This window comes from Taurulus bubalis (genome assembly GCF_910589615.1).
Source record: "Taurulus bubalis genome assembly, chromosome: 6".
NCBI lineage: Eukaryota > Metazoa > Chordata > Actinopteri > Perciformes > Cottidae > Taurulus > Taurulus bubalis.
The window spans coordinates 302,501-318,644 of record NC_136594.1 but is presented as its reverse complement, the minus strand read 5'-3'; the positions used below and the strand labels follow the sequence as shown (position 1 = coordinate 318,644).

The 16,144-nt window shown below is 51.9% G+C and overlaps 3 protein-coding genes across 5 annotated transcripts in view; 2 read left to right on the top strand and 1 right to left on the bottom strand.

The window, feature by feature from the left end:
- Nucleotides 1-457: 457 nt before the first annotated feature.
- On the top strand, nucleotides 458-9,005 carry mtif2 (mitochondrial translational initiation factor 2; the record flags this gene model as incomplete). 3 transcript variants are annotated; one of them, XM_079219486.1, is made up of 14 exons in its annotated part: nucleotides 458-550; nucleotides 1,131-1,276; nucleotides 1,409-1,532; nucleotides 2,366-2,537; nucleotides 3,110-3,270; nucleotides 4,792-4,968; nucleotides 5,069-5,208; nucleotides 5,734-5,858; nucleotides 6,165-6,369; nucleotides 6,629-6,881; nucleotides 6,985-7,125; nucleotides 7,487-7,651; nucleotides 7,794-7,934; nucleotides 8,836-9,005. In XM_079219486.1, the coding sequence occupies exons 2-14, from the start codon at nucleotides 1,133-1,135 to the stop codon at nucleotides 9,003-9,005; spliced, it is 2,118 nt and encodes a 705-aa protein (XP_079075612.1). In that variant the 5' UTR covers nucleotides 458-550; nucleotides 1,131-1,132. The 3 variants fall into 3 exon arrangements, with proteins under 3 accessions (XP_079075612.1, XP_079075613.1, XP_079075614.1); XM_079219487.1 differs by lacking the exon at nucleotides 458-550 and adding an exon at nucleotides 839-956; XM_079219488.1 differs by lacking the exons at nucleotides 458-550; nucleotides 1,131-1,276; nucleotides 1,409-1,532 and having other exon boundaries at nucleotides 2,441-2,537; nucleotides 3,118-3,270.
- A 279-nt stretch (nucleotides 9,006-9,284) lies between these two features.
- On the bottom strand, nucleotides 9,285-14,075 carry sde2 (SDE2 telomere maintenance homolog (S. pombe)). The gene is made up of 8 exons (XM_079219489.1): nucleotides 13,970-14,075; nucleotides 13,376-13,496; nucleotides 13,185-13,296; nucleotides 12,918-13,087; nucleotides 11,315-11,444; nucleotides 9,847-9,936; nucleotides 9,557-9,770; nucleotides 9,285-9,482 (listed from the first exon to the last, which is right to left on the bottom strand). The coding sequence occupies exons 1-8, from the start codon at nucleotides 14,069-14,071 to the stop codon at nucleotides 9,288-9,290; spliced, it is 1,134 nt and encodes a 377-aa protein (XP_079075615.1). The 5' UTR covers nucleotides 14,072-14,075; the 3' UTR covers nucleotides 9,285-9,287.
- A 1,339-nt stretch (nucleotides 14,076-15,414) lies between these two features.
- LOC306738379 (small ribosomal subunit protein bS1m-like) overlaps nucleotides 15,415-16,144 on the top strand; it is a 908-nt gene continuing 178 nt past the window's right edge. The window contains exon 1 of the mRNA XM_079220224.1: nucleotides 15,415-16,144. This exon is cut by the window's right edge and continues 178 nt beyond it. Within this exon, the coding sequence (XP_079076350.1) occupies nucleotides 15,452-16,060 (609 nt within the window). The 5' untranslated portion in view covers nucleotides 15,415-15,451 and the 3' untranslated portion in view covers nucleotides 16,061-16,144.

Here is a 16,144-nt window from a genome sequence, read left to right as displayed (position 1 = left end):
GTGTTTCCTATGCTAAAGGAGCTAATTAAGTAAGGTACGGTGTTTCCTATGCTAAAGGAAGGTCCAGTGTTTCCTTTGCTAAAGGAGCTAATAAAGGAAGGTACGGTGTTTCCTATGCTAAAGGAGCTAGTAAAGGAAGGCACGGTGTTTTCTATGCTAAAGGAGCTAATAAAGGAAGGTACGGTGTTTCCTATGCTAAAGGAGCTAATTAAGTAAGGTACGGTGTTTCCTATGCTAAAGGAAGGTCCAGTGTTTCCTTTGCTAAAGGAGCTAATTAAGTAAGGTACGGTGTTTCCTATGCTAAAGGAAGGTCCAGTGTTTCCTTTGCTAAAGGAGCTAATTAAGGAAGGTACAGTGTTTCCAATGCTCAAGGAGCTAAAGGAAGCAGGTCCGCTCCAGACCAGCAGGAGGCGCTGTCGGTCTGGAGCGGACCCGTCCCGGAGAGCAACTGTCATGGCGGCGCCCTGTCGGACTTCACGGTGAAACTGAAGCAGCGGATGAACAGGAGTTCGTTTCAGGATGAGCTGAAGGAGAAGCGCGTGACCGTGAGGTGAGACACCGTTCACCTGCGAGCTGTTCCTGTGCACGCGCTCACTGTTACTGTCCGCGCGCTCCCTGCTCCCGTGCACGCGCTCCCTCTGACTCTGAGCCCACACACACGTCCCTCGCACCAGACTCCACTGCCGCTCTGCGTGCTTCAGTGCCGGCAGGTAAACGCACCTGCGCGAGCTCCACCCCGACAGGGTTTCTGAAACTTGTGTTTCTAATAATGGATTCGGCCCTGAACTAATCCACCAAACACCTGTAATCTCAGGTGAGCGTCAGGATTTACGGGAGCCTGGTCTCAGAGAGCTGCTGGCATACGTCACAGGTGAAGGACGTGACGTCACGTCCTTCACCTGTGCATCGCAGAACTCTTTCATGGTTATTGATTAGGACACCTGCTGGAACCAAAGGTTGGTCCACACTTCATTATTCATATACTTCAGCTGGAGGTTCAACAGTGAACAGACTGAACTTCCTGTGTTTTATTTTGAAAAGTCTCATTAATATGTTTTCATGTTGAGATTCTTTGTTCACCAGAGCACCAATCAGAGAGCAGCTCCCTTTCTGCACCTGTGCCTCTGCAGGTATGAGTGTGATGTCATCAGTGATGCGGGGGGCCCGCCGCCTCGTCCTCGCAGACCACTTCCTGTCTGTGCCCCGCCTCTGTCCTGCTGGAAGCCACGCCCCCCTGCTCTCCGGTCAACACAACAGGAAGTTCGCCTCCAAACAGGTGAGTGCGCCTGACGCGCCCGTCTGCTATTGGCCGATCTCAAACTGCTCGTGATGCCATTGAAACATCTGTCGGATTACATATGAAATTAAACACATCGACATTATATTTCAACATGTTGTGTGTCTGCAGGTCAAAGGTCAGAGGAAAGATCAGAAGAACCAGAAGGTCAAAGCCAAAGTGGACAAACAGGAAGTGGAGATCAGACAGAGGATGACGGTGGCGTCTCTCGCCGAGGCCATGAACAAAGACTTTGGTAAGAAACGATACATTTATTTAATGTGTTGAGTATTTGTAGCTTAATGTGTATTCATGTGTTGAGTCTTTGTAGCTTAATGTGTATTCATGTGTTGAGTCTTTGTAGCTTAATGTGTATTCATATGTTGAGTCTTTGTAGCTTAATGTGTATTCATGTGTTGAGTCTTTGTAGCATGGTGTGTATTCATGTGTTGAGTCTTTGTAGCTTAATGTGTATTCATGTGTTGAGTCTTTGTAGCTTAATGTGTATTCATGTGTTGAGTCTTTGTAGCTTAATGTGTATTCATGTGTTGAGTCTTTGTAGCTTAACGTGTATTCATGTGTTGAGTCTTTGTAGCTTAACGTGTATTCATGTGTTGAGTCTTTGTAGCATGGTGTGTATTCATGTGTTGAGTCTTTGTAGCTTAACGTGTATTCATGTGTTGAGTCTTTGTAGCATGGTGTGTATTCATGTGTTGAGTCTTTGTAGCATGGTGTGTATTCACGTGTTGAGTCTTTGTAGCATGGCGTGTATTCACGTGTTGAGTCTTTGTAGCATGGCGTGTATTCACGTGTTGAGTCTTTGTAGCTTAACGTGTATTCATGTGTTGAGTCTTTGTAGCATGGTGTGTATTCATGTGTTGAGTCTTTGTAGCATGGTGTGTATTCATGTGTTGAGTCTTTGTAGCATGGTGTGTATTCACGTGTTGAGTCTTTGTAGCATGGCGTGTATTCACGTGTTGAGTCTTTGTAGCATGGTGTGTATTCACGTGTTGAGTCTTTGTAGCATGGTGTGTATTCATGTGTTGAGTCTTTGTAGCATGGCGTGTATTCATCGTTTCCTGTCTTTAGACCACGTCTTGGAGGCTCTGCTGAACACCTCTGTGGATCTGGACTCTCTGGAGCCGGACTCGGTTCTGGAGGAGAGGTGGATTAAGGAGGTGGTGACTCGATCAGGGATGAAGTTCAGATGGGCCAAACTGAGTGAGAGCAGAGTGAAACCCAACAGGGACGTCCACAGGAAGTAGGAATCCTCCTTTCACATCACATGATTTCATGATGTTCATTCTTGTTGTTGCACATCCAATGAGAAGAGGACTAGACGACAGAACAGGAAATACCATAGCAAAGATAAACTAGATTAAATGATGTGGATCCTGGTTCTGGTTCTGGTGTGAAGCCCAGCTGCTGAGTTCTGTAGTCGGAGGAGATGAAAGCATCAACAATAGTTTCTCTTCTCTTTACAGTATTTCTCAGCTCCATGTCGGTGTGTTCGGTTTGTTCTGTTGTGTTTCAGTAGAAGAAGAGTCTGTTATGTAGAGAACCAATGAACGGGTTCAACAGAACAATGAACAGGGATGACGTGTAGGGACCACTAAGTGACCCTTGATGGACACCATACCGAGACACGGAACCGATCGAGTACAGTACCAGAGACGAAAACCAGATGAAAAAGCTTCAGAATACAAACCAACCAATCACAACATAGCAGGAAGTGATGCAGAATACACTAAAGCTTAGCTGTTGATTGATCACCACTCATATTATCATATAATCAATATAATCAGTTTGAGACTTTGACCTCTGACCTGTCAGGCCTCTAGCAGACCCGTCTCTCCTGGCGCCGCGCAGCCCGGTGGTCACCATCATGGGTCACGTGGACCACGGGAAGACCACCCTGCTGGACAGTCTGAGGAAGAGCCAGGTCGCCTCCACGGAGGCCGGAGGGATCACTCAGCACATCGGGGCCTTTCTAGGTAACGTCCCCCGAAGGGTCTCGTCTGATGTTCTAGTTCCCCCGAAGGGTCTCGTCTGATGTTCTAGTTCCCCCGAAGGGTCTCGTCTGATGTTCTAGTTCCCCCGAAGGGTCTCGTCTGATGTTCTAGTTCCCCCGAAGGGTCTCGTCTGATGTTCTAATTCCCCCGAAGGTTCTAGTTCCCCCGAAGGCTCTAGTTCCCCCGAAGGCTCTAGTTCCCCCCCGAAGGCTCTCGTTCCCCTGAAGGCTCTCGTTCCCCTGAAGGCTCTCGTTCCCCTGAAGGCTCTAGTTCCCCCCTGAAGGCTCTAGTTCCCCCCTGAAGGCTCTAGTTCCCCCCTGAAGGCTCTAGTTCCCCCCTGAAGGCTCTAGTTCCCCCCTGAAGGCTCTCGTTCCCCCGAAGGCTCTAGTTCCCCCCTGAAGGCTCTAGTTCCCCCCTGAAAGCTCTAGTTCCCCCCTGAAGGCTCTAGTTCCCCCCTGAAGGCTCTAGTTCCCCTGAAGGCTCTAGTTCCCCCCTGAAGGCTCTAGTTCCCCCGAAGGCTCTAGTTCCCCTGAAGGCTCTAGTTCCCCTGAAGGCTCTAGTTCCCCCCTGAAGGCTCTAGTTCCCCCCTGAAGGCTCTAGTTCCCCCCTGAAGGCTCTAGTTCCCCCCTGAAGGCTCTAGTTCCCCCCCGAAGGCTCTAGTTCCCCCCTGAAAGCTCTAGTTCCCCCCTGAAGGCTCTAGTTCCCCCCTGAAGGCTCTAGTTCCCCTGAAGGCTCTAGTTCCCCTGAAGGCTCTAGTTCCCCTGAAGGCTCTAGTTCCCCCCTGAAGGCTCTAGTTCCCCTGAAGGCTCTAGTTCCCCCCTGAAGGCTCTAGTTCCCCCCTGAAGGCTCTAGTTCCCCTGAAGGCTCTAGTTCCCCCCTGAAGGCTCTAGTTCCCCCCTGAAGGCTCTAGTCCCCCTGAAGGCTCTAGTTCCCCCCTGAAGGCTCTAGTTCCCCCCTGAAGGCTCTAGTTCCCCTGAAGGCTCTAGTTCCCCCCTGAAGGCTCTAGTTCCCCCCTGAAGGCTCTAGTTCCCCTGAAGGCTCTAGTTCCCCCCTGAAGGCTCTAGTTCCCCCCTGAAGGCTCTAGTCCCCCTGAAGGCTCTAGTTCCCCCCTGAAGGCTCTAGTTCCCCCGAAGGCTCTAGTTCCCCCCTGAAGGCTCTAGTTCCCCCCTGAAGGCTCTAGTTCCCCCCTGAAGGCTCTAGTTCCCCTGAAACGATTGTTTTTATTATCTGTTTTCTTGAATTGTTCTTGAATACATTTTTTATTAAATGTTTTTTTAAAAGCTCACATTCAAATTCAGCATTATTTCTTTATTATATTGTATATTTTCTGTCGATTTTAAATGATTTATGGACTGTTTTGGCTCTAGTGTGTGTGTGTGTGTGTGTGTGTGTGTGTGTGTGTGTGTGTGTGTGTGTGTGTGTGTGTGTGTGTGTGTGTGTGTGTGTGTGTGTGTGTTTTTCTGACGTGTCTATAAAACCAGACTGGTGGGTTTTGTCTTCCAGTCCAGCTCCCAACTGGTGAGAAGATCACCTTCCTGGACACTCCGGGTCACGCTGCCTTTTCCTCAATGAGAGCCCGCGGGGCCGACGCCACCGACATAGTCGTTCTGGTGGTGGCGGCCGACGACGGCGTCATGAACCAGACGGTCGAGTCCATCCAGCATGCCAGGAGAGCCAAAGGTATGGGCTCCACCTGGCGGTTCAAACTGAGGGACTGTTTCCACTGTTTGCGCCCCATTTCCACTGTTTGACCCCGTTTCCACTGTTTGTTGTGTTTCAGTTCCGATAATTGTGGCGGTGAATAAGTGCGATAAGCCTCAGGCCGACCCTCAGAGAGTCAAACAGGAGCTGTTGGCTCATGATGTCGTCTGTGAGGAGTTTGGAGGAGACGTTCAGGCGATCCACGTCTCAGCTCTCAAGGTGAACTCAATATAAATACATTTTGTTTAGTCTTAAAGCTGCATTCTCTCTCCTGACCACCAGGGGGCGACTCCTCTGGTTGTATAGAAGTATATGCTTCATGTGTTAAAGCTGCATTCTCTCTCCTGACCACCAGGGGGCGACTCCTCTGGTTGTATAGAAGTATATGCTTCATGTGTTAAAGCTGCATTCTCTCTTCTGACCACCAGGGGGCGACTCCTCTGGTTGTATAGAAGTCTATATAAATGACTACTTCTCTTGATGTATTCCCTCAGTAAACATGAGTTTATGTCTCAATCTCTAGTTTCAAGTCTTCTTCAATACAGCATGATGTTCATTTAGATTCATGTAGATTATTGAGCAATAACCAAGAGGGAGACGGACAACAAACTCAAGGCTTCAGATTAGATTAAATAATGTAATAATATATGTAATAGTTCTCAAACCAATGGGTGATGTCACGGAGTCTAGGCCACTTCATACACGTCTACGTTCAGGATGGTGACATCGTTGTCGGTGTTCTAGGGAGACAACCTGCTGGCTCTGGCCGAGGCCACGGTGGCGCTGGCCGAGGTTTTGGAGCTGAAGGCGGAGCCTAGCGGTGCCGTGGAGGGGCTGGTCATCGAGAGTCGCACCGACAAAGGCAGAGGGTGAGTTCTCTGGGTCCTACGTACCTCCACTTACATGTAACTGATTCTCTGGGTTCTACATACCTCCACATACCTCATGTAACTCTGGTTCTCTGGGTTCTACATACCTCCACATACCTCATGTAACTCTGGTTCTCTGGGTCCTACATACCTCCACATACCTCATGTAACTCTGGTTCTCTGGGTTCTACATACCTCCACATACCTCATGTAACTCTGGGTTCTACGTACCTCCACATACATGTATCTCTGGGTTCTACGTACCTCCACATACATGTAACTGGTTCTCTGGGTTCTGCCCCTCAGCCCCGTGACATCGGCCATCGTCCAGCGTGGCACGCTGCGGCGCGGTTCTGTCCTGGTGGCGGGGAGGAGTTGGGCTAAAGTCCGTTTCCTGTTCGACGAGAACGGGCGCGCGCTGACGGAGGCGGGGCCGAGCACCGCGGTGGAGGTGGTGGGCTGGAAGGAGCTGCCGTCGGCCGGAGAGGTCATCCTGGAGGTCGAGTCTGAGGTGAGACGGAAACCACGACGCACCGGCGGTTCGATCCCCGCGTAGCTCTGAGTTGGGGCTGGGCGGTATGGCCAAAAATTCATATCACAGTATTTTTTTGTCCTGTTTTTTGTTCACCTACATTCCCCTGGGTCCAAAGTCCCTTCTTGGTGTGATAGTGGGCGAGCTGTACCCAGCATGCAGTTAGGCGTACATGTATACATTTATCAATGACGAGTGTTCACGTTGGTTCTGGTCTCGTTGGGTTTTTGGCGAGCAGCAGCGAGCGAGGGAGGTGGTGGAGTGGAGGATCTACGCGGAGGAGCAAGAGAAGCTGCAGGAGGAGCAGAGCGCCATCGAGCTCAAAGCGACACTGCACCTGTACGAGTACCGGAAGGAGAGGGCGGGGCTAGCGCACCTGAGCTGGCGGCAGAGGAAGGCGGCGCTGTACCGAGCCAACAAGTCCAAGTTCGCCACGCGGACGAGCGAGAGGACGCAGAGGGACGAGCCCAACCTGTCGCTCGTCATCAAAGGTACACGCCCACTGGGCTCTGATTGGCTGCCCAGAGTTATTAAAGCACACCTGGTGGATGGTTTATGATGCGTTATGAGTTACTAAAGCTCCGCCCCCTGCAGGAGACGTGGACGGCTCGGTGGAGGCGGTGCTCGGCATCCTGGACGGGTACGACCAGCAGCAGCAGTGTCGGCTGGAGCTGCTTCACTTCGGCCTCGGGGACGTTTCAGAGAACGACGTCAACATGGCCGACGCCTTCGCAGGTAACGGCGGCCCGGAGGCGGGGCCAGACCCGTGACCCAGACAGGAAGTGACCCGTGACCCAGACAGGAAGTGGCCTGTGACCCTGACAGGAAGTGGCCTGTGACCCTGACAGGAAGTGACCCAGACTCTGACAGGAAGTGACCTGACAGAAAGTGACCCGTGACTCTGACAGGAAGTGACCCAGACAGGAAGTGACCCGTGACCCTGACCGGAAGTGACCCGTGACTGACAGGAAGTGACCCAGACAGGAAGTGACCCGTGACCCTGACCGGAAGTGACCCAGACTCTGACAGGAAGTGACCTGACAGGAAGTGACCTGTGACTGACAGGAAGTCCTCCTGACGCTCCGCCTCTCAACAGGTTCCATCTACGGCTTCAACGTGGCAGCCAGCAAGTCCATCCAGCAGCTGGCGGCGGCGCGTGGCGTCTCGCTGAGGCTCCACCGCGTCATCTACAAGCTCATCAACGAGCTGAAGGACGAGCTGAGCAGCAAACTGCCGCCGCTGCGCTCGGAGAACGTCGTCGGTGAGGAACCTTAGACCTGTGGAACCTGCCTCCAAGATCCTGTTCTGTAGTTCAGGAGATGTTCTAACTAAACTCTGTTTAGTACCTGATGCGTCCTTCATGTCAAGAACCAGGACACCAACAGGAAGTGTTTTCTCCCCAGGGGAAGCCACGGTCCTCGCCATGTTTGACGTCTCCGTGGGGAAGAAGAAGGTTCCTGTTGCCGGCTGCCGGGTCCAGAAAGGTCAGCTGGACCGGCGCCTGAAGTTCAGACTGATCCGAGGCCGAGACACCGTCTGGGAGGGTGAGTCAGACCTGGACCCGTCACCCAGTACTGTCTGCCCTTGGACCAGGAACTAGTTAGGACAGGAAGTAACGCTGTACTGGTCCAGAACAGCTTTACTTCCTGTCCTAACTAGGCCAGTAAAGCTGTACTGGTCTAGTGTGTTCCCTCACTTCTTCCTCCCCGCGTTCCCTCACTACTCCCTCTTCGCCTTCCCTCACTACTCCCCCTTCGCGTTCCCTCACTACTCCCTCTTCGCCTTCCCTCACTACTCCCTCCACGCGTTCCCTCACTACTCCCCCTTCGCGTTCCCTCACTACTCCCCCTTCGCGTTCCCTCACTACTCCCTCCACGCGTTCCCTCACTACTCCCTCCACGCGTTCCCTCACTACTCCCTCCACGCGTTCCCTCACTACTCCCTCCCCGCGTTCCCTCACTACTCCCTCCCCGCGTTCCCTCACTACTCCCTCCCCGCGTTCCCTCCCCGCGTTCCCTCACTACTCCCTCCCCGCGTTCCCTCACTACTCCCTCCCCGCGTTCCCTCACTACTCCCTCCACGCGTTCCCTCACTACTCCCTCCCCGCGTTCCCTCACTACTCCCTCCCCGCGTTCCCTCACTACTCTCTCTTCGCCTTCCCTCACTACTCCCTCCCCCTTCCCTCACTACTTCCCCTTCGCCTTCCCTCACTACTCCCTCCCCCTTCCCTCACTACTCCCCCTCCCTTCGCCTTCCCTCACTACTCCCCCTCCCTTCGCCTTCCCTCACTACTCCCCCTCACTACTCCCCCCCCCCGCCTTCCCTCACTACTCCCTCCCCGCCTTCCCTCACTACTCCCTCCCCGCGTTCCCTCACTACTCCCCCTTCGCGTTCCCTCACTACTCCCCCTTCGCGTTCCCTCACTCTTCCTCCCTGCTTCCCCAGGTTCTCTAGCGGCGTTGAAGCACCACAGAGACGAGGTGCCGGTGGTGAAGTTGGGCGTGGAGTGCGGCGTGTCGGCGGTCGGCGACGTGGACTTCAGACCCGGCGACGTCATCGTCTGCTACGAGGAGCTGGAGGCTCGGCAGGTCACTTCCTGGGACCCCGGCTTCTAAACACCGCTTCCGACAGCTCAACAGACTTAACTGATGTAAACGTGATAATTTTCTTTGTTTGGACAAATCATCTGCAGCATAACATCACTGGTCTGCTGGTTTAATGGCTTACTGGGATGAAACCAGTTCAAACTAATGAATCAACAGCTGTTTTTCTTTCAGAAACATTTTAATGCAAATTTTAATGTGACAGTTGCAAAGAAAATCAATAAACCAAATAGGCGTTACAATATTTAAAAAGTGAATCCTGCATTCTGATTGGACGAGGCCGGCGCTGTGACCTCACTTCCTCCTGGCCGGCTTGGCGAGCAGCGCCGGGGGGATCTGGGTCAGACCCCGGACAGAGAAGAGCCGCTCGGCGCGCTCCTTCAGGGTCCCGCCACACTTAAGACCCCGAGACATCAGCTCCTCCTTCAGGAGGTCCAGACCCAGAGACTCCAGCTGGGCCACGGAGGACTGGTCCACCTGAGCCCGGCCCTGAGGAGGAAGACTGCAGGTTTAGGAATGGACCACCTCTGGTGAACTCTGATATTATGGGATGGACTACTGACCTGCTGCTGAGACAAACTCTGGTCCTCTGAGGATCTGCTGGTCTGGTCTTTTGGAGTTTCTGGGAGACCCTGGTCCTCTGAGGGTCTGCTGGTCTGGTCTCTAGGGGCGTCTGGGAGACCCTGGTCCTCTGAGGGTCTGCTGGTCTGGTCTCTAGGGGCGTCTGGGAGACCCTGACCCCCTGCAGGTCTGCTGGTCTGGTGGTCTGAGGACGAGCTGGAGGAGACGGTGATTTCAGTGAATAATAAATAGGTGTAAATGTTTGTGGTACTGAAGTGGATCTGGACTCTACCTGCCGCTCTGCTTGGGGTCCTCCGCCGCCGCCTCCTCCTCATAATCATCATCCTCATCCTCTGAGCTCAGCATCTCACCGACCCCTGTCCTGTAACAATGGCAACGTGTATCAATATAGTGACGCTAATCAATATTAATATATAATTATGCTGCCAATTAGGCGCGTCACGCTACAGGCGCGTCACGCTACAGGCGCTAGACCGCAGGCGCGCCACGCTACAGACTACAGATGCTACAGACTACAGGCGCGCCACGCTACAGGCGCGCCACGCTACAGGCGCTACAGACTACAGGCGCGCCACGCTACAGGCGCTACAGACTACAGGCGCGCCACGCTACAGGCGCTACAGACTACAGGCGCGCCGCGCTACAGGCGCTACAGACTACAGGCGCGCCGCGCTACAGGCGCTACAGACTACAGGCGCGCCGCGCTACAGGCGCTACAGACTACAGGCGCGCCGCGCTACAGGCGCTACAGACTACAGGCGCGCCACGCTACAGACTACAGGTGCGCCACGCTACAGGCGCGCCACGCTACAGGCGCTACAGGCACTACAGGCGCGCCGCGCTACAGGCACTACAGGCGCGCCGCGCTACAGGCACTACAGGCGCGCCGCGCTACAGGCACTACAGGCGCGCCGCGCTACAGGCACTACAGGCGCGCCACGCTACAGACTACAGGCGCTACAGACTACAGGCGCTACAGACTACAGGCGCTACAGACTACAGGCGCGCCGCGCTACAGACTACAGGCGCGCCGCGCTACAGGCGCTACAGACTACAGGCGCGCCACGCTACAGGCGCTACAGACTACAGGCGCGCCACGCTACAGACTACAGGCGCGCCGCGCTACAGGCGCTACAGACTACAGGCGCGCCATGCTACAGGCGCTACAGACTACAGGCGCGCCGCGCTACAGACTACAGGCGCGCCGCGCTACAGACTACAGGCGCGCCAGACGCTACAGGCACTACAGGCGCGCCAGACGCTACAGGCACTACAGGCACTACAGGCGCGCCAGGCACTACAGGCGCGCCAGACGCTACAGGCACTACAGGCGCGCCAGACGCTACAGGCACTACAGGCGCGCCAGACGCTACAGGCACTACAGGCGCGCCAGACGCTACAGGCACTACAGGCGCGCCAGACGCTACAGACTACAGGCGCGCTGCGCTACAGACTACAGGCGCGCCAGACGCTACAGGCGCGTCATGCTACAGACTACAGGCGCGCCAGACTACAGGCCCGTCACGCTACAGGCGCGCTACAGACTACAGGCACTACAGGCGTGTCACGCTACAGGCGCGGCATGCTACAGACTACAGGCGCGCCAGACTACAGGCCCGTCACGCTACAGGCGCGCTACAGACTACAGGCGCGCTACAGACTACAGGCGCGCTACAGACTACAGGCCCTACAGACTAGCGCGTTAAAGAACTAGGTGTTAAAGAACTAAAGAGTCTCACCAGAAACAAGCTGCAGCTGCCGTGTTCTTCTTCTTCTTCTGCGGCGGCTGCTCGCTCTGATCAGAGTTTGGTCTCTTTGCTGCAGAGACGTCGTCCACCTTCACCTGAGAGCTGGAGGACGCCTGCAGACCTGAGAGGAGGGCACACGACCCGTTAGTATCGATAGAGCAGCGGTTCACAAACTTTTTAGGCCACGCACCCCCCTCTACATCCCGACCGGGTTCACGCACCCCCAATCCCCCACACCTTAAAGAAAAACGCAACAGAGCTTATTTATAGCCGCATAAAATCGGACCAATGCGAGAACTGTTTGCTCTCGCGTGGCGTTTGTTACAAGATTTAGTCCGCTGTATAAATGTCAGTTACACAAGGCGTCACTTTTAAAGAGCAATAAGGATGGCGAGGACACACACACAGGCTCAGAGGCAGATTGCATTTCACATTTATTTACTTAAACACAGTAACCACGTAAAGAACAAAGAGTGGCACATGATAGGCTCAGAAACAGATATAAATAAAAAAGAGGCTCCAGGGGTGCGCACCACACTTTGGGAATCCCTGGTGTAGACCCAACACGTGGATGAGACTGCAATTGTTTTTGGCTGTTTTGTTTTGTCTTCCAATGTGGATCTAAAAATGTAAGGGGCTTCTGACTTGCACTGGCATGCTTGGTGTTCAGGTGGCGGCGCAAATAAGAGGCTTCAGACAGCTGTTAGCCAGAACCTCACTGCACAACACGCACTGTGGCTTCGGGCAATCTGCATTCCAATCCAAGTGAAGCCCAGACCCAGAGAATTGTCATCATGTTTCCTCTTTTTTCCCAGTCTGATGCTCACTCTCGTCTCCTCTTTCTTCACCTTGACTCTTCGATGGGTCTCTGTGCTCCCGGTTTGTCTGATGTCTCTTCCTCCTTCTCGGTCTCCTCCGTCTCCTCTTTCTCCGACTCCCGGTCGGTTTCTTCTCCCGGTCTCTCCCCAACGCACCTCTCTGTTTCTCTCCCTCCGGTTCCTCCCTCTCTCTCTGTCCCTCTCCTCTTTTATTACTGATAGCTTCAGATGTCCCACCTGACAGCTTCCCTGATTTCAGCCAGTTTCACATGTTTTCATGGATGTTGCTGAATGAATGAAATGACGTTAGGTGCACAAGCTAGGCTAGCTAGTGTGTACTAAAAGACAGTCTGTCGGCCGGACCGGAAGTGCATCTATTTATTAAATTGTACGTTTTTAATTGTAATTAAATGTAAATCTTACAAAGGGAATTTTTATAATTAAAAAAAAAAAATCCTACTTATTTTTTTTAAATTATGTTTAATATTAATTATTACACCATTAGACCACCATTACATTTTTCCTCTCGCGCACCCCCTAGAGGCAGCTCACGCCACACTTTGGGAATCCCTGGATTAAGATATGGTTTACAAAGAGTAAATGAGTCTGACCTTGGAAAATGGCTTTCCCACACTTTGGGAATCCCTGCGATAGAGGACGCCTGCAGACTGAGGAGGACGGGCCATGTGCCCTCCTCAGTCTGCAGGCGTCCTCTCTCGATACTAACGGGTCTCGCCTGCAGACCGAGAGGAGGGCACACAGAGGGTCTTCCTCACCCTTCATCACAGAGTCCTCCAGCCGCTCTGACAGGTCGTGGCACTGCCTCTGGTACTCCGGGTCGGTGAAGTGGTGTTTGGGTTCAGACAGTTTCCTCTGGAGTCGCTCCACGCGGCGCTGCTCCTTCTCCGCCTCGCGCTCCGTCGTCTTCTTCAGCCACTCCGCCATCCTAAACACCACAGAAGAAGAGTTACTTACTTCAACCCTAACCCTGGAGGAGGATCAGCAGAAGCCTCAGAAGAAGAATCAGCAGCCTCTTCACTCACTCCTTCTCGTGGTTCACGTCCCTCAGCCTCCTCCCGCTCAGGTCCCTGCAGGCTTCTCTGTTGGTGGTTTTCTCGATCTGAGCGCCCAGCGCTCGCAGCATGGAGCCGAACCCTGAACACCACAGAAGAAGAAGTTTGTCTCCCGGGCTCTTTGTTTGAGAGTTAGTTTGTGTCTATTTCCTGGAACACACCTCCCTTCCCCCCGCGCAGGCGGGGCTCCAGGTGATAGACGGCTCCACAGTGCAGAGGATCCTCCAGAGGAGACAGGCGGCCATTACGCACCACGTAGAAGTCTGCAGAAGAAGCAGCTCCCTGAAGACAACACACACAGTTTACACACACAACACACACAGTTTACACACACAACACACACACAGTTTACACACACAACACACACACAGTTTACACACACAACACACACACAGTTTACACACACAACACACACACAGTTTACACACACAACACACACACAGTTTACACACACAACACACACAGTTTACACACACAACACACACACAGTACACACAGTTTACACACACAACACACACACAGTTTACACACACAACACACACACAGTTTACACACAACACACACACAGTTTACACACCCTTGATACAAGTTAACTTAGAACTTCCCGTTTCATCGAATCAAAAACACTGTGTTTGTTAGCTAACGTTAGCATCACTAGCTAACTGCCATGCTAGCTTTAGCATCAGGGCGCTCTACATAGCATCCTTGAGCCGTTTGCTTCAGGTTTCCCGCCTCCACCTGCCGGTGACACTCACCTGCTGCCGGACGAACCGGGTCAGCACGTCCCGGACCAGAGACCCGTCCGGAAACACGCAGTGAGAGAAGCTGGACCCCGGAGCGCTCACGAACACCTCCATGTTGTTAGCTACAGCACAAGGCGCATGCGCTGTGCTGCCACTTCTTATGCGCTCCTGGCAAGAGAGGCGGCGTCTTACGTCATCACGTTACCACGACGCTCCCTCCTAACGTCTGATAAGCACGTCGTGACGTGTTCTGCTTATACGCGCAGGATCGTTTTCTACCGCGGAATGCGTCTTATTTATTATTTATATATATATATATATATATATATATATATATATATATATATATATGCATATGCATATATATATATATATATATATATATATATGCATATATATATATATATGCATATATATATATATATATATATATATATATATATATATATGCATATATATATATATATATATATATATATATATATATATGCATATATATATATATATATATATATATATATATGCATATATATATATATATATATATGCATATATATATATATATATATATATATGCATATATATATATATATATATATGCATATATATATATATATATATATGCATATATATATATATATATATATATGCATATATATATATACATATATATATATATATATATATATATATATATATATATGCATATATATATATATATATATATATATGCATATATATATGCATATATATATATGCATATATATATATGCATATATATATATGCATATATATATATATATATATATATATATATATATATATATGCATATATATATATATGCATATATATATATGCATATATATATATGCATATATATATATATATATATATATATATATATATATATATGCAGACAGTTTTCATGTGTTTTCATGTTCCATCTTTAATCCCTGATGTTGTAGATGTATTCTATCACGTGTCTCTTTGTTTACCTTTGTTTACGTCTTCATGCTTCCATTGGGATCTGCGTGTTTAACGTCACATTGCTATGAATTGTGGGTAATTTCCTTAGGCAAAGGGATCATAAAGAGTCAACATGGAATGGTAATGCACCTTAAAACCCCAAAAGAAGATTAAGTCAAATACAATTACATTAAATTAAAAATTAAAATATTAAAATTAAAATTAAATACGGCTCTATTCTATTATTGTTTTGTAAACCGGACGTGACGATGTTACTTCTATACCGGAAGTGACGGTGTTCAGCGTCCTGGTGTGGAGACAACATGGCGGCACTGTGAGGGCATGTGTAAACAGGAAGTGACGGTGTTCAGCGTCCTGGTGTGGAGACAACATGGCGGCACTGTGAGGGCATGTGTAAACAGGAAGTGACGGTGTTCAGCGTCCTGGTGTGGAGACAACATGGCGGCACTGTGAGGGCATGTGTAAACAGGAAGTGACGGTGTTCAGCTTCCTGGTGGGGAGACAACATGGCGGCCCTGAGGAAGGTTGTTTCCAGCTCCTGGTGGAGAGTCCGGCTCAGCTCCTGCAGGTTCTCCAGACCCTCCTTCAGCTCGGACTCCGGCAGAGACCAGACCCCCGCGGACATACCCCGGTCCCCCGCGGACATACCCCGGTCCCCCGCGGACAGACCCCGGTCTGGCTTCGCTGCGGCCTTCGACGTGCAGGCGGAGCTCCGGCGGGAGGCGGAACGCTCCTCGGCCGGCGGCAGCGCCTCCTCCCCCGGACACGAGCAGAGCTTCGCCTCGCTGCTGCGCCGGTCCCCGCTGGTCCAGATGGGCCCGGCTAAAGACCGGGTGGTGGTCGGGAGGGTGGTGCGCGTGGTCCGGGACGACCTGTACGTGGACTTCGGGGGGAAGTTCCCCTGCGTGTGCCGGCGGCCGGCCGACGCGGAGCCGCTGCAGCGGGGCAGCAGGGTCCGGCTGCGGCTGCAGGACCTGGAGCTCACGGCCCGCTTCCTGGGGGCCGAGGCCGGCACCACGCTGCTGGAGGCGCAGGCCGTGCTGCTGGGCCCGCTGGAGGCCCGGGGGGGCCGGGAGCAGAGCCGGGACCAGAACCAGGACCAGAACCAGGACTGAGCCGGACCGTCAGACCGCCAGAGACTATAGCACATGCAGTACTTCGTCAGTCCACAGGGGGCGCCAGAACACTCTGCAGCCCGT

Bases quoted from the DNA above. Each gene is read 5' to 3' on its own strand.
- sde2 (XM_079219489.1), bottom strand. From the start codon at position 14,071: ATGGAGGTGTTCGTGAGCGCTCCGGGGTCCAGCTTCTCTCACTGCGTG. The intron at 9,937-11,314 runs GTGAGACTCTTT...CCATTGTTACAG, and splicing joins GCAGCTGCAGCTTGTTTCTG to GACAGGGGTCGGTGAGATGC. The intron at 9,771-9,846 runs GTAGAGTCCAGA...CGTCTCCTCCAG, and splicing joins GACCCCAAGCAGAGCGGCAG to CTCGTCCTCAGACCACCAGA.